The sequence below is a fragment of the Electrophorus electricus genome, chromosome 7 (assembly GCF_013358815.1).
Source record: "Electrophorus electricus isolate fEleEle1 chromosome 7, fEleEle1.pri, whole genome shotgun sequence".
NCBI lineage: Eukaryota > Metazoa > Chordata > Actinopteri > Gymnotiformes > Gymnotidae > Electrophorus > Electrophorus electricus.
The window spans coordinates 2,211,351-2,235,791 of record NC_049541.1 but is presented as its reverse complement, the minus strand read 5'-3'; the positions used below and the strand labels follow the sequence as shown (position 1 = coordinate 2,235,791).

The 24,441-nt window shown below is 42.7% G+C and overlaps 2 protein-coding genes and 1 long non-coding RNA gene across 4 annotated transcripts in view; 2 read left to right on the top strand and 1 right to left on the bottom strand.

The window, feature by feature from the left end:
* Nucleotides 1-361: 361 nt before the first annotated feature.
* ranbp3b (RAN binding protein 3b) lies at nt 362-14,025 on the bottom strand. Its single transcript, XM_035528361.1, is given in 18 exon segments — nt 362-1,728; nt 1,980-2,193; nt 3,498-3,640; nt 3,782-3,902; nt 4,189-4,313; nt 4,802-4,895; nt 4,991-5,066; nt 5,158-5,255; nt 5,407-5,517; nt 5,877-5,977; nt 7,016-7,112; nt 7,114-7,130; nt 7,477-7,542; nt 8,713-8,784; nt 9,273-9,359; nt 9,743-9,779; nt 10,495-10,550; nt 13,970-14,025. Coding segments are annotated over 18 exon segments (1,584 nt in total). The 5' UTR covers nt 13,992-14,025; the 3' UTR covers nt 362-1,681.
* On the top strand, nt 10,560-14,571 carry LOC118241723. Of its 2 annotated transcripts, none has more exons than XR_004776321.1 (2): nt 10,560-12,232; nt 14,276-14,571. It is a non-coding gene; the product is annotated as an uncharacterized LOC118241723 (long non-coding RNA). The 2 variants fall into 2 exon arrangements; XR_004776320.1 differs by having other exon boundaries at nt 10,560-13,674.
* Nucleotides 14,572-23,813: 9,242 nt separating this feature from the next.
* The window catches only part of ccl25a (chemokine (C-C motif) ligand 25a), a 3,373-nt gene continuing 2,745 nt past the window's right edge, over nt 23,814-24,441 (top strand). The window contains exons 1-2 of the mRNA XM_027017443.2: nt 23,814-23,860; nt 24,428-24,441. The exon at nt 24,428-24,441 is cut by the window's right edge and continues 73 nt beyond it. The gene's annotated coding sequence lies outside the window, so the exon portion shown is untranslated. The remainder of the gene's footprint in view (nt 23,861-24,427) is intronic.

Below are 24,441 nucleotides of genomic sequence, written 5' to 3'. Positions count from 1 at the left end.
TAATTAAAACCTAACGACATACCACTACAGCACAGGTAGCGCTAACGACACCAGAGACGTGCAAGAATAACTTCACACGATAATCCCGAAAGCATGCGGTATGAAGATTTAAAAATATTGGCAATACGACAACTACGTGTCATTTAACCATCCACATGAACATTTCGGATGGTATCCTCAATACACCTCACAACAAATGCCAGCTTTTAACTTATAAATCCAACCCTTTTCTCTGTTTAAGCAAGGTAAGTACACCACATTTGACCATAGACAAAAATTTATTTCAAAGTTTTTTCCTTTTGCTTTTTTTTTAACTTTGATTTTACTATTTATTTTGTAAAGGAGATTTGGAGACATGGTGTTCTAGTAAATGATAATATATTCATAGAGAATTTACATGAGAAGTTCCATATTCATGTTTTTCTAAATACACTCGAGTTCAACACACAAGGGAAAAAACATCTCCACTGTACTGTCTCCAATGACATGAAAATGGATAAAAAGTTAATAAAACAATAAAAAAAGTTAACATATAAACCTTCAGAATATGGAAAATAAAAACCAATAATCTGCAGAGCTGCTTAACTTCAGTAAGTTTTCAGATCAAACACAAAGGAAGCCACCTGTCCAGGGCAAGGACGCAGGACAGAATCTGGTGATTCCATAAGGGTAAGGGGGCAAACTAATTCCTTCCTTGTTTGTCTTTCGTTGCCATCTCCTTGTTCTTCTTAGAAGAGGGGTTATGGAGTATTCTAGAAGCAGAGATCCACAATAGCACAGTCCATGTGTTGGTTTAGTCCTTTATTCATTTACATCAATAAGAGATCTACCTAATTACCATCATAGCAGACTAGTAAGCACATTGGCTTATGGGGAAACCAGAGATGCTTGGTGAAACCACTGGAAATAAGTTAGAATCAGAGCGAAAGGTTACAGCTACCAAAACCCGGGGGGGAGGGGGGGGAATCGGGTAGAAGGGGTGTCGCAGGGTCCAGGGAGATTGGTGGGTGGGGTGAAGTCATCGGATGGATTTTGGACATCGTGAAGGAGAGGTGGGCTGCAGCGTGAGACGAGATGGAGAAAGTGAGCGAGGGAGGGAGGGAGGGAGGGAGAAAGTAAAAAAAAGTCCTGCGGTAGAAACTGCAGTGGTGGGATGTGCCGTATCTTAAAACAGAGAGAGGAATACCCTCACACTCATCAATATGATGAGTGGCAAGTCCAGACCCATACACGGAAAAGTCTCTGTTTTCCTTTTGTTTTTTTGTTGGTTTTTTTTTTTGTTTGTTTGCAGTCCAGGAAACTAAAACAGAATGCAAATCCAAACAAAATGATAAAAAACAAACTAAACAAAACATTTGGAAACTGGAGGAAAAAAAAAACCGAAACAAAAATGAATTCCAGATTTACATTAAATGCGGAAAACTGAACTAGACGAGTTTTAGGCGAGCGGCTGAATCTCTGCCACAGGGCTGGATGTGAAGGACCCGCAGCACTGGGTTGGGAGAGTCGTGGTGGTTAAGGCTGTCCACCCAGATGCCTGCACAGAAAAAAAAGAAAGGAAACCCAAAAAAAAAAAAAAAAAATGAAAAAAAAAGGGAGAGGTGGGGGGTGGGGTGGGAGACCCCAAAACAAAAGAAAAAGGCCCCATGGAGCAGGTTTCAGCTGGGCATCAGGCAGAGTGTTATGTACTCTCAGCTACCGGAGCCTCGCCAGATGCTTCACAGGTGCCTGGAGAAAACGAGAAAATAAAGTTACTCTACCATGCCGTTAATCGTGTGTGTGGTGTAATAAGAGGATCGCAGGGGAAGCCTATTCTCAACTAGTAATCAGGGTTGATCACTCCAGATGGGAAATGAGGAATATAAATAACTCAAAATGACAAATTTAATTTAACAGATGAGGAGAGGATGGGCCACCCCTCCCAACCACAAACAGCTGATGTGACTAACAATCGCCGCGGTGCGCGGCGGGACACGTACCACCGCCGCTGGTGCTCCCTGCCGCGGTCATGCTGGCGGCGCTGTTATCGGCGAGCTCGTCGTCGTCGTCGTCGCTGTCGTCCTGGTCGGGGCGCGGAGCATCGGCCTGGGGCGGGGTGGGCGTGCTCTCCACCTCCTGCTCTGCGCGGCTGCGCAGGGCCAGGATGCGGTGGTGAAGCGCGGCAGCCAGCTGCCCGGCGTCCTTCGAGCTGGCCTGTGGGAGACACGAGCGACCGTCGTTACACACGAGCGCGCGGACCGCCGGGACCCTGCACACGACCCTGCTTTACAGTGCTGCGCTGCTGCGAAACACTGGCTGTGTTGAAACGTTCACACTTCAGCACGGGGTCTGCTATTCTGAGGTACCTTCACATTGCACTATATTAGCGGTATTCAAATCCCATCCTGGACTTCATAATCTCTTGTAGCTGATTAAATGATTCCTCTAACTGGTCATCACTGTCTTCACACCTGACGATCACCTGTAGGACCTGCACCTCGGCCTGCTCTATACTGGGCTACACACTACACAAAGCTAGTAGGCCTATGCTTAAAATAAGCCATAATACATTCACTGGAAGCTGGGGGACCCTTTTCATACTATTTCTAGCCCAATATGCACCAGTAAAAGAAAGGTGGAGCTACCGTAGTTCTGTAGGCCTATGGAGAAGGACGGAGGCAGACAGAGGCCAAGAGAGGCAGGCAAATACTGAAAGCACAGACATCAGTTCTGGCTGCATCCATGAATTACAACTATCCGAGAACACTCATGTTATTTTCGTAATTGCTACAGGGATCACTTTCATTCAGACAAGTTAGCCTGGCCAGTCCCCATTTTAAAAGTGCCAGCTAAATGTTGGCTAGTTAACCACACACCACCTCCACATCAAGTCATACGAGTGCTCCAGTAAGTCGCTTTGGAAAAGAGTGTCTGCTAAATGCCATAAATGTAAACGTTTAAGCTACGTCTGCAGCTCCTAGCATGGCTCTGTCCAGCTAGTCATATAGTACTGCTATTAAAAAGACAGCAAAAACTTGGACACTGTTTTCCCATAAAGGAAAGACAACATATTTTGGCTTTAATGATCCATTTCTCTGTATATGAATAGTTCCAAATGTCTGACAGCTGTTTATCTACCAGTTGTGCAGATAGCACAAGGCTGTAGTTGGGTTCTTATTCTAATTTTTTGTTCCACCTTAAAAATCTTGGTTTTCCTCATCTTTTCAGTCTACTATTTAATGTGGCACTGAAAAAGATTTAAAAAAATATATATAAAAAAAATGTGTGAGCACCATTTTAAACGATCAGAAACAAAGCTTTTCTGAGGAATCAAATGCGTGCGCTCAGGTGTGTAGCTGTTTGACTAAGCACCGCACAGATCAATTTCTCTTCCCAGCGATTCATCGAGAGGCAGTGGAGAGGTGACAGGTGCACACAGGGACACCAAAGAGAGAGAGAGAGGCCAGGCACCGAGACAAACCTGGACATACCGACAGACCCCACACACACCGACGTACCGATATGAGGAAGACCTTGACTCCCTGGTCCTCCGTGTCCATGGCAGTGATACGGACGCTCTTCTCACTGGCCTTATCCACCTGCATCTGGGCCCACAGCTTGGTGTTGAGGATCAACCTCAGACTGCCCTGGGTACGCATCACTGCCAGGGGGCAGAGACGGAGACAAAACGGAGGCAGGCGTTAGGAAACCCGCATCCCAAGAGCCCTGCCGTGCTCATTCCACGACTGGGCAGACGGATATAGATAAACTGTCATCGTAAACTGAAGAAACGCGCTCTAACCTAGTCTGGAGCGTAACGTGCCGTCGTCTGTGGAGGCCATGTCGTTAAGTCTCAGGAGTCCCCGCCCTCGCTCCACCCACGACTGCGCCGGCTTATCGAAGACGAACAGCTTACACTGCATCTGCGTAGACCAGACCAGACCGGACGCAGAGAACCATGAGACCACGTCGGGTCCGTGCCGAGCCGCACGTTCGCGCGGGCTTTTCCGTTTAGCGGCCGATCTGAGCGGGTCGATTGTGGAGCGCGCGAAGTCAGCCGCGGCGCTGGAACCGGGCGCAGGGTCCCCCCCCCAGATTCTCCGTGAGGATGGAGGAATGAAACATTCAGCCCCAGCCATGCTTTAATAAAGGACACGGGGGACCCTGTCAACGGAGCAGCAAAGGCAGGGAGCCAGAACGCACGCTGACCTGTAAGACATTGCTCTCTGCCTCCTCGCCTGTGCGCACCTCCACCTTCTCCAGAATGCACTTCTTGGCCGTGGCTTTGGTGTACGCAGCCGCCGACTCTTCCAGAGACTCTGTGACGTTGGGAACTGCTCACATGCACACAGACAAACAAACACAAGAAACCTAGGTCAGCATGGACATCAATGAGGAGATATAAATTTGAGTTTATTTTCTTTTATTTGAAGACCACTAGTTAAAGTTTGAAGGCTGTGGTTTATTTTTCCTTTGTTTTTTACCACTAAAACATTAGAGCAAATATTACAGATCATTTTTTTATTTTTCAAAAATATTGAAGTTGAAATCCAACGATTTAAATAGCAGACTGCCTCCCTGCTGAGATCCTCTGAAGCGGTCAGTGGTGAAGGGGGGATACTTTAAGAAACACCACGGACACCCATCAAATCAGGTCACACTAGTGGACATGTGCCTGGTCTTTTGTCTTTGTTTAGGTCTGAGGATGCAGACTTGCTTGTACCACAAACAGATCAGTCAGTTCGTGGGAATGATGACGATGATCTGTAACGTCTCTGGGAGGTGTTTTTTGTTTTTGTTTTTTTTTGGGGGGGGGGCGTACTCTTTTCTGGAGTGGTCTCCTGTGACGAAGGCTCTGAAGATGAAGCTGTGTCTCTGGTACCCTCTGCTGTCGATTCACTGCTCTTTGGAGGAGTCTGAAACACACAGCGTACTGCTCAATATTTGATAACATTTCTCCAACTCACCCGCAGTCCCTCGGACGTGTTCACACACTACTGCCCCAACTCACCAGCACTCTCTCAGACATGTTCTGGCCAAAGACGAACTTGGCTCCTTTGTCTGTGTTGTTGGTAGCATTCAGAGTGCTGAAAAACCCAGACAGACAGACACCAGCTGAGTAGATAGACAAAATGATCATAAAGAAATACCAGTGTGTGTGAGAGGGAAAAAAGTTACCTTGAGGTGCCAATGTACTGCAGGAAGTAATTAGTACTCCCAGTCTGAGAGTTCTGTGTGGAGTCTTTTGAGTCACTGACGGTGCTGTTCTCTTCCACCTGAAGAGACAGGAGAAACATCTGTTTATTCTACACAGCCTTTTGTTCATTTAGACCAAGTATCGCTCAGTTCAAAAGCTCTGAAGACCGCCTTTCTCCGATGCTCTAAGGGGTCAGGACGTGAACCAAGCCAACACGAGGGACCACTGACCTTTGCCCTCTCTTTGATGTTCTGTCCAAACACAAAACCAGAGTCGACGAGGGCATCCTTCCTCGGGCCGCCCTCCTCAGACCTGGCCTCTCCGGCCTGCTCCTCTCGCTTCTGTGGACACCCATGGGAAGCCCATGCACACAGGAAAGACTTAAGTGGAGAGAGAGGCACAGACACCACGAAAGGGAAAGAAAAACAAACCGGGGGGGAGGAGACCACACAAAACATGCGGCCCACCAAAATCGCGGAGGCACTGAGTGATGCGTGGTGGTTTCCCGACACAGAGCGGAGACTGGGAGAAAGGTCACAGAGCATGCTCTGTGGGGGAAACCTGCCGTGGATACTTTGTAGTTTTACAAGCTACTCTATTAATATCTGTATGTGTTAGCCGACACGCGACAACTGTTCCTCTTTCCTTATATGGCCACTTTAAAATGTTGCTCTGCACATGACCGAGCTGCTGGCCTCACCGGCGACTTGTCCGAGCTCTCTGTGCTGTTCAGGAAGCTCGGCCGCTCTTCTGTCGCCGCCTCTGAAAACTTGCCCACACCATTTGTTCCACAGCTCGAGTCTGAGGAGGGGAAACAGGCGAGGTTAGCCTGGAGGTACTCCAACCACACACACACACACACACACACACACACACGGCACGCGTGCTAATGTTATTTCACACATGCTCACGAGCTCAAAGAAAGGCATTTTAAGCTTCTTTCATAGTCACCAGTCTGAGTAAGTGACTATGTGAACAGGCAGAGTTGGGCAGCATTTTAAAATTTGTTTCAGATGGATATAAATATAACAAACAATCCCACATATAATTAGAAGCATATCTGAACCAAGGAAAAGATCCTTAGAGGCAATAATTTCAGGCGTCACCACTTTCTTTTGTTTGACCTGAGGGTCATTAGCCACTCTGTGGACAGTAAACCATGACTGCAAGCATCTACAAACAGTAGATTTTAAAATCACAACGTTTGCCCTCAACTCTCAAGACCATTTGAGCAAACAGCAGCATGCGGAAATTCAGTGGTAGAGGGAAACTGCTTCTGAAAGACACATTTGAACAAGAGAGAGAGAATGAATGTGTCCATACGAAAGACGGAAGTGCCATCATTTCATCCAATTTCAAATAGTGCTGTTGATATTAACAGGGTACACAGAGTCTCCTAGTCGTAAAATTGGCACTTTATTAAGACTTTGTAACAGATAATCTACCACGTCTAGCAAATCTCTAAACTGTTAGTCAAAAGTTTTGTGAGGGCCCATGTGAACTGCTCATAACTGCGTTAAATTCATAGGAAGAAACCATCCCATGAACCATCCCATGAATATACCGCAGGATCAAGAGTTTGCCATTCTGAACGTACCACAAATTCATCAGCCACAATCAATCCCAGAAAAAAACAAAAAACCAACCAACACAAAAGCAGGGCTTTTACAAAGTGTAGTGATATTCCTGGATAATTCCATTGTTGGGGTTTGGGAACCAAAATTTCAATCGCACAAGTGAACCCCACCACTGAAAGGCAGACAGATTCAGCTACGAATCAGGGCCGAACACGCAGGTCTCCGACCTATGAACAGGCAGAAAAGTGGGGTGGGCACTCACTGCTCTTGCTGGGCTCGGTGAGGGTCTTCGTGGGCGGAGCTTGAAGGACCGCGGGTCTCAGACAGTTGCGCTGCTGTTCCTTCGGCTTCTGACTGGGAAACACCTGCAAAGCAGCCTACTGATGGATTAGGATCTGAAAGCGTGCGGCCCAAGCACGGGGCCCAATGCCACAGCCAAGGGACAACACGCAATCATTCTGACTAGCTGAAGTTTTACGTCTCTGCGTTTCATTTTATGTACATTACAAATAGTTTAAACTTTTTTTTGTTTTGTTTATTCTACTGATTCCGTGCAGATCTCATTTGTCTCATTAATACCCTCTTTTATATGTTTTACATTCAATTTTGGAGACATTTATTACACTCACTGTGCAAAGACAAACTATGTAAAGTACGTCATCATGGGAGGCACTTCACTCATCTGTTCCATTTCAGTGTCACACGTTGCAGAGTAAGTCTTACCTGCACTGGGGGCTTGGCCGTGAATTAGAGTTGGTGGCTTCAACCGAAACCCAACAGGTTTCTCCTCTAACAGACGTCGACAGGGCAAAAACAAACAGATAACGGGTCACTGTTTGCCATTTGTGTGTTGTGTCTGCCTCACCGTCTTTTCAAGTTTATTCTCTTACACTCTTACACACACACACACACACACACACACACACACACACACACACACACACACTTTCTCCATTAAAGACCCGGTCTCCCTCCCTTTCACATGACTCGGAACACAACACTGTTGTGTTTCGTTACCGCGGCAACACGCATGCGCACTGCTCGACTGCCTCCTGTTCGGTCCCCTTGGCAGACGTGCCTTTTGGGACTGCTGGAGACCCACTTCTGCACATTCTTGGCCCGTCAGACACGGTAGCTGAGCACATTTGGACATTTAGGTCCAGCGCGCTTGACTGCTCAGCCTTGGACAAACCACCCCAACCCCCAGGCGTCTCCAGACGGCCCTTCTCAATTCTCCTCCCCATCTCCTGCTTCTGAGAGAACTCCCTGAGTCATGCGTGTTGTACAAACACAGTTGTGTTGCACCCAGGCTCACAAAAACGTGACGTGCGCACCGCGCGCCCCCCCCCCCCCCCCCCCCCCCCCCCCCCCCCCCCCCCCACATGTTTGGAAATTATTTCAAAATAGTGAAACTGAAGAGAAACTGTTCATCTCTTCCCTCTGCTGGGTAAATCCAGATTGGTTGAAACAATAGCTGAGAGGTTTGCTCAATAACACCAAAGTCCTTTACAACAATAACTAATGGCAATTTTGGAGGCTTCATCAAGCACCAATCTCTGGACGTCGGGCAAAATATGTTTACGCATTTGCAACAGACACTTCAATTCTTTCAGCACTGTACATTTCACCTGATAACATTATAAGAAAACCTTAATAACAGCAATATATGTAGTACCCACAAAACAACTACAATCAAACTAATAAAAAAAACATCACTCTTTCGAGGTTTTCAGTAACGACAGCCCTTTAAAAGGTCATTAAAAAAAACCCAATGCGTTTAACTGGACATTTACAAGAACTTCGACACAAAGAGCTCCATATCATAGTGTGATCCTCCCAGCCATAGTGAAACACACAATCTGGACATGCAGTTTGTCCCATGTAATTATGTTCCCTTCAGAACCCAGAGCCTGGACTGCCAGCCGCAGCGCTAAAGGGGGGTGAGCTGTCGGGTCTTACCTGGCTCTGAATCGGAGTTGCCCGTGGGAGACTGACAGAAGCTTGACGGCATAAACACATTATTCTTGGAAACTGCAGCAGGAGACAAACACGGAGAGAGACGGCATGACTGTGATGGCACGGAGCACAAAAAACATTTCACGCCACAGATGATTGGATAACAGCTGGTACCAAACACAAGACGCGATCGAGTGAGGTGTGGCTGCAACGCCAAGTGGCCCAGATTATGACCAAGAGAAGTCTTGATCACCGTGATGGAACCCAGAGCTTTGCGTTGATGGCCCGTGTAAAGAATGACTACTAAAAGATGCCATGACACACAGAAAAAAGTACATAAATATATATAATCGGATAAAGGCAGGCTGTCCGGATGCAGTCTTGGAGAACAACAGGACAGCAGTCTTACGTTTTAATTTTTAAAAATGCCAAATTCAACTCATTATCTAATTAATGAGCCCTTTGTTAGCTGATTGTGGCATCTGATGCAGGATAAACACCTACCTAAAAAAATGCACAGAATAATTTGTTGTTTAATTACTTTTTCTGGAGTGCTGCAGTACCTGAATGTGAAGGTGGGAACTGTGTCAACGACGATGTTCTCTCTCTCTTCATTGGAGGACAGTATTCTCCATCCTCCCTGTCTGAGTCTAGAGAAAACACAAACCAGCCAGTCAGCTATACTTCTTGCACATAATTCGCCTCTTGGGCTTTGGTAGCTAGGAATGTTCACATTGGACTGCAAAACATCGACCATTTCTGAAAAAAAAAAAAAAAAGCCATACGCTGCCAAATGGCCAAAATCAAATTTGCATTTACTATCCCCTTCATACTGGCTTGTTATCATTTGCTGCAGAGCTCAGGAAGTGGACTAGCCAACACAGAGATCGTCGAGAGGGACGTTCAGCTGCTCTTCTCATGATGCCCTTTACTCAGCGTAGTTATGGCCAAGCAGCTACTTTTAGCAGGGATCATGAATAATAACCTACCGCTATAAATGCAATTTAGGATGAAAGATTAGACACAAACGCACCATCGCCGTCCTCTGCACTGGAGCCATCAGCTGACCGCTGCAGTGGGGAAACAAAAAGAAACCAGTCACACCGGAAGGCGTGATCTACAACCGGCTGAACTTCGGCTGATCCTGGCTGCGGCCTAGCCCCACATTCTCACGGTAAAATGGAAAATGCCATTTTGTGTACACAGGCATTTTCAGTCCATTGTCCAGAAGTTCCTAATAAAACACAAAAAACTATGGAGAAAGTGAACTGTGAACACATGCAAGTGTCTGACCTATGACTCCTGTATCACTTCCACCAAGGGACATTACTCTCGAATACTCAAACACCTGCTGAACTGACATTTGCCTGCCAAACCTCAGCCTGTATACTATACAAAGCAGTTAAACCAGAAATGAAAAACACCCACTGCAGTAAACACTGAGGCACCATGTTCTGCCATTGGAACTGCGGAGGTCATATGACAACCATATGTCACTGTATTCTAAACGCTTTGTTTTCCCATAATCCTCAAAACACCACCAAAGCTGCATCTTCACTCTTTGGATGCGTTGAGTAGAGAAAAAGGTAGTTTTAGTGTGCAAGACTGGCAAAATGTATGAAAACACATGCATTTCCAATTTACCCATGTCAGTGTGGACAACGCCCGAGTGATTTCCCCTGAGCTAAAGAAGCACTGTGATGTGAATCAAGGTCAATCTTCACTACAACATTCACAGAGCGAATGTGGTAAAGTTTGCTATCCACTGCATTAAATCAGGCCTACCTTTTGCGTTTTCTCTTTCTGGAACACGAACACTGGAGGAGCTATGGCTGGCTTCTCTGTGTAAAAAAAAAAAAATTGCGGTCATCAGTTGATTGGTGTTATTTGACAATCTCCTGTATAATTCACAATACAGACCACAACCAGAATGACAAATGTGTGGGAAGTCTGGTTGTTGCTGTTTATATCTTTCTGTTAAACAGTAGTGCTATTCACTTTCCAAACTTTTAGAGTATCCACAGGCTAAATAAGCATGTGTGCTGGCTTTTCTTCTTGTATGATTTTCTCTCATTCGACATACAAATTTCCTGCATGTTAAACAAACTGCTGGATTACATAGACTTGGATTAGTGGAGAGGTAACTTGAACTTTTTCTAACACACAACTGCTATTTTAAGCATTTCGAATGACAAACCTACACAGTAAATCTCTGGTGTTGGTTAAGAGGCATTACGTTATGCTGTTGAAAAACTAAACGAGAACACGATGATCCTAGGGGTATACCACAAGGTGGGATTTCGTAGTTGAAGAAGCTATTTGTGGTTTTGCATAGGTTTCAGTACCAAGATAGCATCTCAGAAAGTACCAGAGCAACCAGTAGAGCAGCTCACACTACATGCTTAGCTGGCTCCATGGAAGCTCTTTGTAGAAGAAAATGCAAGGACAAATTAATTTATTTGCTCTCATCACAAGGACAAATAAAGCCCTCTTTGAAGACTTGGTTATAATCGCTCTTGAAGGAAAGTGTTTATTTAGCTAAATGTAGTCTGATATTTTCCAGCCCTCTCTGCAATAATAATAAAAAAAATCTCAACAAGTGAAGGAAAAGGAAAGGCCAAATTTAAGTAATAATATAAGCATGTCTTAACGGGGGGCGCGGGTTAGGGTCACTACAAAGCCATAAGTACAGCTCCACGGGATCAACACAGCAAGAGATTTTAATTGTTGCACATGCAGCGCTAAAGCCCGAGTTGATTCTTAATTCATAGCAAACTTTTGATGACCAAGCGAAAACTGATTTAGTAAACCTGTCTCTTTTTTTATCCAACAAAGCCTCACTATGTTGAGTTCGCTTTGCGTTATACTCCTTCTATCTGATATTTTAGCAGCAGTAAGTTCTCCATCACATCTCCTTAACTGACTCCTTGGGGAACCAGCACTGATCTTCCAGACGGCCCAGATTTTTTGCTCTTCCCAGCTTGCTGCATACGTGAGCCAAGCCATTCAAAACACTGAATGCCTGGTACATGTGCTCTGAGAACTGGGACAGAGCAAAAACATGTGTCATCTATGATTGCATTATTGGAATCCATTATTCTACAAAGACTGCGTTTGCGACAATTTGTATACCAATTAATAATAATTACAATAATAAAATCCAACTTTTTAGAAACCATATGAGGAAATCACATATGGGACATGCATGCATAGGTAAATATTACAGGATCACTTCTGCTCTCCACCCACTATAAAAAAACAACAACCAACAAAAAAACAACAAAAAAACCCCCATCCAACCTCAGATGTACTTTTACCCAAACCTTCCAAATGTCAGCAACACGTGAGACTGTGGGCTTTTGTTGCATTGATAAGTAAACATACCATTTGCCACAAAATAAATACATTTTAACTTTTTTTAACATGTTTAAGCATTTTCTGAAGCGTTCCACCCGTTACATGCGGTGGTTGTACCATGATTGACTATAATCACACTTGGAGGCAATGCAGCAGCATTTCTGAGGTAAGCCCTGTAGTATGACTTCACCACATCATAATGGCTCCATCGCTGCCTGCACGGTGAGAGTAGGCGCAGCTCAGAGGGGCTTCATTACACCCTGAACCCCGGAGGTGGGCGGGCCCGGTTTAGCCTGCTTGAGGGAAGCGGCGGCCACCAACCCCACAGCTGGCTAGCGTTACACGCTACGGAATGGCACATTTAGGATGCAGAAGGGGCTTCAAGTGGCGCCGTATAAACCCGATCACCAAAAAGCAGACCGTGCAAGAGCTTTACTGGCTCACTACACCCCACCCCACGTGAAAGCCAAACGACGACACGTTTGTAGCAAATGCTTCCAACGTTAGCTAAACCGATTCGGCCTCTGTTCACACTGGACGTTGAAACCAAGTTCATCTTCTAACAAGCTTAACCGTTGCCAAGGGCCCTACACACAGCTGATCCTCGTATTTAAACTGGCGTTGACTCGCCTTGTTTAAAAATAGCCGTCTAATCTCACGGAAGACAATTTTCGTTACAAATGTGGCAAGCAACATTAGATCAGGTCGGCCAACGTCAAGTTTAACCGCTGGGCGCACTAATGAACCAGTTTCGCCAATTGCGAGTTGGTTTCTTTTTTTTTTTTTAATCAAGAAAATCCAATCGCGACTTATTTAGCCAACGTGCCCTCTTCATACTGACATTAGGTTGACTTTTATTACATAAAATGTTGTGCTACCGAGAAGAATATGTGCACAAAACAGGTAGTTTGACGAAGCTGCTATCCTAGCTTAGCTTGCTAACGTTACGCCTCCAGAATCGAGGCTATCAAACGACGTGTGCTAGCTAAGCACGCTATCCCTCTCAAACCTTCCGGGTACAAGCCATTTCCCACTACGAAACCTAATAAAATAAAGGTTACTAGCGCTGTTGTTCAACGTGTAACTTAACGATGAATTCGCACATTAACGTTAATTGGGTTAGACAGCGAGCTAAAATAAGATAGGCTAGGTATTAGCATAGCAATGCTATGTTATCACACTGGTCTGATAACTGCCCGTCGTGTCCAGTATTTCCAAAAATAACCCAAATCTCAAACAAATGATGTCTCGCAAACTAATGATCTGACCAACTGCCCAATGCTAAGACAAGTCGGTGACGTCTAAAAAAAAACAAAACAAACAGGCAAAAAAAAAAAAAACTACCACAGCGAAATATGTAGCATCAATTTGAAATCTCAACGGCGTCGTGGTGAAGAAAAAAAAAACGTTATAAACCTCTCATTAGACAAAGTTTTAATTAATTTAATCTTTAATTAGTGATTAAGCGCTGAGGGGTTGTAGCTACCATCGGCTACCGCAGCCAGAACCCGGGACCCACACCACGCCACAGCCCGCTGGCTGGCCGCGATCCTGCCCGCCTAAACGCCTTTGAAAAGGACCAGGGAGGCCGGGGAGGATTTCTAGCCGGTTTGTGAGCGACCTTCAGCGGGCTGAGACGGCTTTAGCCGCGCTAGCTTTAGCCGCGCCGGCTAACGCCCTCAGACGGCTCGCGCCGGCTAACCGCGCTAGCGCCAGCAGCTCAACATTCCCGCATTGGCCGCACGAAAGCGCAGCCCGCCGGCTCGTAACACGCGCTGGACCTCGCAGACGGAGGGCGAAAGGAGTCCGCGGCGCCTGCACGCTGAAACGCCGCTGCCGGGCTCCTCCGGAGCCGTTTGTGCCCTTTGTTTGGCTGCGTCGCCGCATCGCCCCCATTGCCTACCTTCGTTCGCCAAGTCCGCCATTTTACTTCTCCGTGCGCACCCACAAGCCCCCGCGCGGCCAGCCTGTTATTTCTAGGAGCGAGACAAAAGCTTTAATAGAAACGGGATTAGAAATATCTCTCTCTCTATTTGTGCTGTTATTTTCATTTACCTTTCACAAATGAGTCTCTTTAAAGTGTATAGAACTTTAAGTAATTCATGTTTGTTTCTTTTACTGTAAGTTAAATAATTGTTCTTTATTATTAATCGAGAGAGCAGGTCAGTAACGTGCATGTTTGGTGGTGTCTTGTCTTTTTTTTTTACAGGTCCTTTTGCCACAAAAGTTGGTAACAGCAGCAATGATATACTGCGTTTTCGTTTCCGAGGGCCACACTTTCCCTCGAAAGCACTGGGTGGCGTCATTTCTTCAACTAGCTACCCATTGTCCAACATTTGCGCCTCACATGGGTCACTGGTTGGACATCCAGGGCTCCTTGACGCTGTGAGAGTGTCAGCCTGTATTCCAGTTGATTAAAAAAAAATATTTTGTGCTGTATGAGAGGAAATTAAGATTAAATAAGATCACAATTGTAAGATATAAACTCATGAATATTGCAGTTTTCTCTTGGGTGTGATATGTTCTCATTAAGAATGTCAGGGCTGTGGGTCATACAGATATTTGCCCCTGTAACAGACTTTTAGAGTTTAGACCTCAGGAAGGCAGGTTAAAGTACGAGGCTGTCTGACCCTATGCTTGACTCCCTCCACTCTTAGCAAACTTGCAGGCTAATAAATCGTTAATATAGAATTTTCTGAAGAATTACATTCTTACTGTGTGGTCATGTAAAATTTGCTTTTTGTGAATTAATTAATTGGAATGAAAGTACATTCTGTTTGTAAGCATCTTTGAGGAAAACATCTGTTAGGTATATCTCAAAGGTATTTTGGCATTCACGTGTAGTATACACTTGTTTACAGGTGTTTACATCATATATTTGTGTATTCCTTTTTGTATTCTTCTTAGACTTTATTTTATTTAGACAATTTATTGATAATTCCCCCCACCCCCCCACACCTCTTGTTCAGGCTTTCTGTATTTCTTTTTTTTTTTTTTATCTCATATGTTTGTGAAACGTATTATCTGAGCTTCACCGCAGGCATTTCAAGACAAAAAAGGACAAAACAGTGAGAAGGAGACAAACCGTGGAGGTGTGCATGTGTGTGGGTGAGAGAGGAAGAGATGAGGACGCTTATCTAGTATTTCTCAATGCACGAGATGCATTTGACATAGCCCACAGGCAAGTGCCTTGTGCGCACACGTTCCAAGACTTCAGTGCGCAGCGCTACAGATCAAAGAAGGGCCAGATGGATATACGACAGGCTGCTTGGTGAATAGTTGCAGGTCAAATTTGCTTTAAAAGAATGTGAAGGAAGAAACAAGATCAGCGCATTACATTTCATTCATTTCAGCAAGATTTGTTGTGTTCACTAATAACTTCAGTGCACTGGTAGAAACTGAGACACCCGTGGTGTTTAAACACATATACACATCGATAACATCTTTTAGATGAATTCGTTTTATCTCAGTTTCAAAATATTTCTGTTTATAGCAAGTGTGGGTCAGAATCTTGTTATATCATTTTATTCCTTCAAATTTAATCAATCCATTAAAAGAAACACTGTCACAATGTCCCCAGGTAAGGGAGCACTGATCTACAGGGATTGTAAGATCCAGTCCTATTAATCAATCCTTATGTCACTGCATGTTTATTCTTGCTTTTTTGCCTCTAAACTTGAGGCAAGGACCTGCCCCGGCTGCTCTAGTGTTGTCGGAAACACAGCGATAAGATTGCTGCTTGGTTTTTAGTGGGATTCCTAATTGTGGTTTAAAAGGATTACTAGAATAAACAGATTTTTTCTTATGTAACATGCTCAGAAATATACTGCAGGCAAGTGTTGTGAGTCAACATCAAGATGTGTTGACATCCTGGTGTACAGAACAGAAAGACAAATTCTAACACAAAATATGAAGCAAAATGAATATTACTCCAATTCATGAAACTGTTCAGATTTGATATTAATGGTGAGGAAGTAAATAATAAAGTAACATTATATTTCTCTTAAATCACCAGGGCTGTAAATATTTTTACATTTTGTTCTCGGCCCTGTGCATACATCATTCTGACTGCTGAGACTGAACTCATCTACACTTGGCATATGAAACAGTCCGTTAGCTATTTAATAAACGATACGAGAGGTTAAGTCAGGTCTAATGGAAACAGAAAACAGTAGACACAAGACTGAGGGAATCGAGAAAAAACATTCCCACGTGTTCTTGATGGTCTTGTCGGATTGTATGTACAATTCCATATAATACCCCATACACACATTGTACATCTATCTTTTCTACATATTGTGAACTTTATCTTCTTTAGAATAAAGACAATGCTTGTATTTGAGTGTATTATGCAATGTACACTGCTAGTCAAAACATTCTATATCTTAGCATTTTTGAATATACTTTAAGTAATGGGCTTGGTCTAAATATGCTAAAAGAGTATAAGTCAAACACCTTAACCACTGAGCTATGCTTGGCAGGGTTACAATACGGCAAATATCCCCCGACTGATACCAGCAGCCTGAAGTACTTCTACCTTTAGAATCCCTTTCATGTCTGAGGTGCTTGTCAGTTAGGATAAATCGTGTTTTGGAGGAAATCAAATGCCTGCACTTCATAAAAAAAGATAAACTGTTATTATTCTGAGAAATGAAAGACTGCGTCATAAAGAAGGTGCCAGAAAACCTAAAGTATCTGGGCACTGGGGCTTACACTTTTAAAATATATCTAGAACTTGGGACTGAGCAAGACCTAACAGATCCAGATCAATCCAAAAATCTCATGATGAGCCTCTAACCTTAAACTTTATTTACTTTTTATAGGTAGTGTTTGTGTTTCTTAGCATTTTTGCTGATGGAAACATTTGATCTCTCTGGAAACCTTTTGTATATTACACTATAAGTTTGACTACTTCTCTCTCTCTCTTCATTCTTTATCTTTATCTGTCTATCTAGATAGATAGACAGATGTGTGTGTGTGTGCATTGCATGCATGTGTACACATCTGAAGGAGTTCCTTCATCTGTACAAGCAAATATATTAGCTTTTTCATTTTTGTCATGAAACCTTTTTTTCATCTCACTGTTAACAGAGTTCAAATTTGGTCAGGGTTTATTTCCGCAGATGTTTCATGTTTCCTGTAACTCAAGACCTCCTCATGGATCAGTACCACTGCTGCTGGCGGGGTCTGATTAATGACCACATCTGACACTGCCAGAAACTTCAAGCTGCAACTGACCTCCATGGAGTGCCACTTGTATAAGACTTCCTGACCTCCATGGAGTGCCATTGCCTGATGGTATTTGGGGAATTATGACTGGCTGTTTGTTTTTCTGGAAAAATGCTATCCATACGCAGTTGGTAGTGGACCATCAGTTTTTGGAGACCCTTTGTTAAACTCTCTCACTGTTTATTGTTAGGATTCATGGATTCGTTTATAAACAGGAAACGTAAGAGGGGATGCCAACTTTTTAAAATCTTTTTTTTTTTTTTTTTTTTTTTTGTATATACACTCTTCACTGGTTTGATGCCAAAAGATGTGTGGTGCTATAGACAAAAAAAATAAAGCATTGGTCTGTAATGTTAAAATGGAAAAACATTAATCCAGGCACGATTTATGCCTTATTCAACATACATTTTATAATTATGTAATTGTAAATTGCAGATGTATGCAGACAATTAGGGATCGTGTTCTTCCAATACTATGTTCAAGCATTTACCTGCCTCTGGATCTGTACCTTTCAGTGGGACCAAGGGGCTAGTCTAAACTAGGGGTATCGACGATAACATTTTAAAATTTTAAAAGGAAATACCGACATCGTGTTTAAAATACACATGCGATAATATCGCCACTGAGGCAAAGGTTTGTGTGTTAAACTTGGAAATGTATTAGGCTTGAGACACCATATGATGTTCATGCAAGGCAGTGTCCACTGAGATGTGTTGTAGTCTGAAATAATACAGGAAAGAACAAAACAATGATGTATTTTAGCAGCTTAACAGCTTAACAACTAATATCAGCAGAGATACCTTCACGTCAACTATTCGATTATGTTTCAATTGGGAACTGATTAATACTAAACACACTAAAGATGAAAATACTGAGACCAGTAGGAGCTTTGCATACCCGGGCGCACAACACAGGATAATATCGATACCAGATCGACATCACAGGCTGATACACCTTCATCTCCAGACACAAGCACTGGTGTTGAGTGTGTATCAGACAAACTTCATCTAAGTGTCTAGCTCTGAAGGAGCTGTCACCTGGTCATACCCTATGCTCCTGTCCAGCTGTTATTGTTAACTGGTCAGTTAGTCGTCAGATTAATACCGACCTCTCAATATAAAACTAGTCAACTAACTTACACTCCTACTTTTCGTGCCTGATATAATTATTTTTTATTAACAAAGCGGTTCTAGTATGCATGTCAGAGACCTTTAATGCTCCAGTTTTAAAACGTGTTTGTCTCATGAAGCAGGAGCTTATCACCATCCAGCAGCTACATTTAAGCCTGGGTTTTCTGTCTCACTGCTGTGGATCAGGTTTTGGGTCACTTTTTTAACCCACTATATTGCATTTGGTGATGCCCGCCTGCGCTCTGTCGCACTCTCAGTTTGCAGGCTGCGCCCGTATCGCCGCGACCCGCGGAGAGTGGAATTGGAGTTTCTGAACCATGCTGAGGTTTTATAAGGGCACAGACTGACAGACATAATAGAGATGGACGTGCACTGAGGTTAAAATAAATGTTGAGCTGGATGGTGAAATTTTACTATTTACTAAATGAAAAGACGTAGTTCAGGAAGAGCCAGTGATTATAGAAAGTGATTATAAATGTTAAACTACAGGACAAAAAGGTCCGTTACATAAAGGGTTATATGTATAGAAAGTTATTAAGAAAGTTATTAAAATAGCCTATGTTGTGTCCATTATGTATACATATGCAAATATTCAGTATTTTCTGGGTTTTGGTTTAGGCAGTATTGACGATGATCTCATGACTCCATTCATTTACGCTTTTATTGGCGGTTCACCACAAATGTCAGACTTTTATATACACGGGCCAGTTGTTTCATCATAGGCTGAATATCCTAGCTCTACAGAAATCCGTTAACCAGCGCTGTGAGCAAAATAGTTTATATCAAAAAAGCCTTGAGCAAAACGTTTTTACACTTGCTCATTATGATACTGATAAAATCAGCCCCCGCCGCCCCCAAATGACACACACACACACACACACACACACACACACGCACGCACGCACGCACGCACACACACACACACACACACACACGCACGTACATAACCCCACTATGAGCACAGAGTAAACACCAAAAATGTTTATGAAATTCCAGCTGGAGCTAAATAGACAAACAGTTAATTCAGCACTGTGGGATTTGCTTTAGGCTATAACTAAGAAAATATTTATCATGTCTGATTCTTTAAAATGATTCATGCGGTAGTCCTAATTATGATAAATTTTAAAATGACATTAAAAGAGGATTGTTTTTTCAGTGTTTAAGGTTTAAGAAAATGTTTGTGACATTTTGAAAGAATGCTAAACTCTGAAGTTCCTAATATAAACTGGGTTTTAGTGTGAGGGAGTTACGGAGTATGAGACATACCCACCTACGCTGATTGCGCAGAGTTCTTTGTAGGATACGATTGCAATATAGATTCAGGTGCACAGGTTTTGATGGAGGAAAAGAACAATCTGTCAAACTCATGTCATCAAGAATATTTAACAATGCAGCCCAGGACCACTGTAACACAAAAAAGCAAACAGATATTAAACTACCTCTGTATAACTCATAATAGAGTTTAACACAAGGATATGATTACCTGTGACTTCCCACACTTGCTGCAAGTCTCTGTGGAGGGGGAGTTTATATATGTGTATGAGTGATGAAAGATGCATTAGTTTTTGAATATTGTGAGAATTCATGTACGCGTTTTATTCTTTCTAAAAAACAGATCCATCAACTTATGTTGTTATGTTGTTCAGTTTAGGGTAATTAACAGGTTATTTTATGGATGATGTGTTGGTTTTACCTAGTGGCAGGGTGAAAAATGTTTTTGTTTATCATCTGTTGGCAGGGAGAGTGATTTTTCTGTTTTCTAGGGTCTGAGGACATTCAGAGGGATGTCTCTGTGAGGACTTTTCTCCCGAGGAGCCGTTTCACATCTTCTTATTTTTAAATGGTTTTCAATCAAAAGTAAATAAATGTTTTATACTATGTGCTGCCTGCAAGATATCTCCCTGAATGGTCTAAAGGCTAATGTAGCACCCAACAAATACATTAGAATACTTCTACAAATCTATTTGTTCATTACAAATGTCCATTGAACAAACAGAGTAAAAGTACATATGTTGATCTTAAGTAAATTAAAATGTCATATCTAAATTATTTTAGCGTGCCCCCAAGAACTGTCATAAACCAATTTATTACATACTACACCACCACAGAACATGAAAAGTGTATTACATAATATACCACACTGGGAATCACTAAAATATATTACATACTGTACACTGCATTTCTTAGCATGTGTGAGCATGTAATTTATAATATTGTACTGAGTACATTTTTTACTATGGCATTTTATGTTTCATGTGTTTGGAGAATGTGTGTGTTTGTATGTGTGCTATTCTTTATATTCTTAAGGTATGACTTACTGTGGGCAGACTGAATTGATAAAGACACTGAACAAGAATTTGGAGCATGTTTTGAGCATTTTATCTTACATGTTAATCCAAATAAAGTATTTAACTGTGTGTGTGTGTGTGTGTGTGTGTGTGTGTGTGTGTGTGTGAATATATTACATTCTCAGGATCTGCACCAGCTGTAAGTAGTATAGTAAGAAAGTTCTTACACTACACTGTGAGACACAGATACAGAAAATAGCTGTGTGAGTCACAGAGAGAGTGTTCCATTCTTTCACGCTGCACTGCTGTGTGGAAAGAAAACGTGAGGCAGCGTAACCTTCAAATACACTATTGCATAGCCACACTATTACACCAGGTCCTGCAAAGCAATGTTTAGCATTTTTCAAAAAAAGCTGGGGGTTATGCGGGCAACACATTAGACCTCATCGCAGGAGCCGATGACAGAGGAGAACTGATATGTGAAACCCTAGCGACTGCCAGAACATGGCCCAACCTGAGAGGGAAAACAGCCCGGAGGCTGCCGGTCGTGAAGGAGGTCATTTGAGAGCGTCGCCTTTGTGAAGTCTAGGTCTGCGTTGATGCTTCTCTGACCAGCACTTAACATCTGGTGCTGGTGAGGAAGGAACCCCTTCAGTCCAGACGTGTGTGAGGCAGGAAAAAAACCCACTCTGTGTAGCCATTTACTAATGCTCTATTATTGATAGCATATGTGAATGACTAACAGTGGAATAACCAATGATAAATATTAAATATGAATTAAACAAAAACAACGCAAAATAATAAGCAAAGAAGATATTTTTTAAAATCACATGTCATGGATGAGGGATGAAAGGTGGGTTAATAACACCTCTATGAAGTGTAATAACACCACTATGAAGAGTGATAACACCACTGTGAACTGTAATAACACCACCATAAAGTTTAATAACACCACTATGAAGAGTGATAACACCACTGTGAACTGTAATAACAGCATTATTGTAATAAATATTAGGGTGTTCTCTTTAAAGAGCAAACGCTTAGCTCCTGATATATATATATATATATATAGGATAATTAAGAGATAGGTGTGGTACTGGAATGTAAGTGAGTAATGTTTATCTACCTTATAACTTGAGAATTATAGAAGGCAAACAATGTGGTTGTACAGGCTTGTGCTTCAGATGTTTGTAGTATATTAGTGGCAATGTTGCTATGATTTGCTATTAGACAGAATGCAATAAATGACTAAATACCTGATAAGGGCCACCTTAAAGGCACATGCAGTTTGACAGTAGTCAGACTATCGAAAGCCTTAACTCTGGTGATAAAGCAAGTTAGGAGTTGATCCGGGCAATGTAAAGAACTAAATATTAATCTGATACATCTAAACTTGATTTGAAAATATTCAAAGCTAAATGCTGATACAAGCATACTTAACTTGCAGCTAATATATAAGGATACCATTAGTAAATATTAATAACCCCATTGTTGTGGGTGTATTTTATGTTTATAGTTTATAACTTTATATGAACATGTAGAAACTGCCTGGTGCTTTTAGAACTTCCATATTTTCTACCCCTTTGTTTTTAATTCATACATTTTCAGCAAACCCCCCCCCCCCCCCCCCCAAAAAAAACCCCTGTCATCCTACAAGCTTACATTCTTGCTGTCCGAGACTCCCACTTCATGGTGTGTTTATGAATTCGGAGTCTAGAAGAAAGAACAGGTTAAATGACTCTAAATGAGTGATTGTTATAAGTGATAGGCATGCGTGGACAAGTTTGCACAGTGATAAGTTTGCCCATAAGTTCAAGGCACATTGTGACTTACACATTGTTATAGTGCAGGCTAAGGGATTTCTAACAGACTCCCCCCTTTTGTTCAATTAAAAAAGCAAAAAAACAAAAACAAAAACAAGACAACGCATCAGTATCTGTCCAGAATGACAGCTGGTGAAGCCAAGGAACACACCATTATACACCACAGCTCTGAAAGCAAAATGCATGCTCTGGTAAAAGGAAGGGAAACAAAAGCACTGATCCTCGGTGACAAGCGAAAGGGTTGTGCATTTCTTTCAAGTTTAAACAGTGCCGTTTGCTTGGGTTACGTTTCCTTCTGTCTCTCTGTGAGGCTGGAATTCTGGGTTTCTGGCATCTCTAACGTCTTATGTTACAGCAATGTTGTTCAGTGGTTCCTTAGTGTGAGTGATAAATGACACTTAAAAATCTGGGTATATTTCACAAATTCTTACATAAGAATATCTTTATGTAAGAAAGAGAAATGGAATACGTCTCAACTGGTAACGCATTAGTAGATTGGATGAGTTATTTTATGGGACACTCCAGTGAGAGGGCATGTTATCTTCAGTAAACCTTCGCATTTACTGCTGTGGTGTTTGAAAGTGATGCACAACGCACAGAATGTGTTGTTCTTCCTTTGCATTGAATGCATTCTTCCTTTGATTGCTAGTGATTGATAATATCTGGATTAGGTGTTTAATCTCTGATTTGGGTACAGGTGCAAGTTCACTCAAAATGGTAAGATTGCCCTTTGGTTCCTGAGTCACACAGTCCACACCCTCAAAACTGAGTGATGGCTTTGAATTCTTTGGACCCTTTAACACTAAGGACAACCTTAATGTTAGAATTCTTTAGGAAACCAGACACTGGTTGTCATAATGAATATGTTAGATTTTGCTGGAGTTCATAAGAAAAAACTGCTCCTAGCCCAACAACTAATATAACCTTTCAGAAACCTTTGTGCAAACATGTTCAGTTTGGTCTGAGATAACAGAGCAATTGCTGTCTCTTTGATAGCAAGACATTGTTTCTTTCTGGAGATATGAAAATATGGATCATTGATTTATGATATTATTTCCCCAATAAAACTGAAAAAGATTGATCTTCAGAGTCAACGCCCACGCACACAAGCCTGCTAAAGCAACGCGAATGGGTTTGGGCTTGCGAGCACAAATCGAAAGTATCAGGCATTTCACTGGTGTGAAGTTCAGGAGGGCGTGGTCCTCGCTCGTGTTTAGCGGTCGTGGCTGCTCTTATAAGCAGGCATGCCGATGACGAGGCAATCAGACTCCTGGAGTTCGGCAGTGACCTCATCAGACCTGTCGAGGACCTCACGCTGACTCAGGCAAGTGGGTGACACTGAATCTGTTGCAGTTCTGTGCAGAAATTCCAACTTTCTACAGCATTGCACCTCTTTTAGAACAATGTGCCAGTTTTATTGTGCCGATTTATTTAAATGGTAAACTATAAAAAAAAATAATACAAGCGTAACAAAAGTAGCCAGATGAGTTGGTATTTGATTAAGTAATTGCTTCAGATTACTATCTGACTCATGTTATTGTGACTGGACTTGGAGAGAGAGAGAGAGAGAGAGAGAGAGAGAGAGTGAGAGAGAGAGAATGAATTACTGTAGTGTAAACATCTGAGATTCACAATTGCCATGTCAGCATGAATATGCATCAGAGAATCACATTCAGTGCATGAGATGCTTCACTGGGCACTTTTGTCTATGTACCACCTCAGATGATGTCAGAAAATATCTGCTTGTAAAAGATTGTTTTGTTCTCTAAATGATGATGACCTACCCAAAGGTCAAGGCTCCCGGAGGAAGGGGCGGTGCCTTTGGCAATAATCTTTATTACTGCGCTCCTCACGCTGCCCGCGACTGAAGTTTCCCCGTGTCTTTCCGCAGAGGAGGGCAGGTGT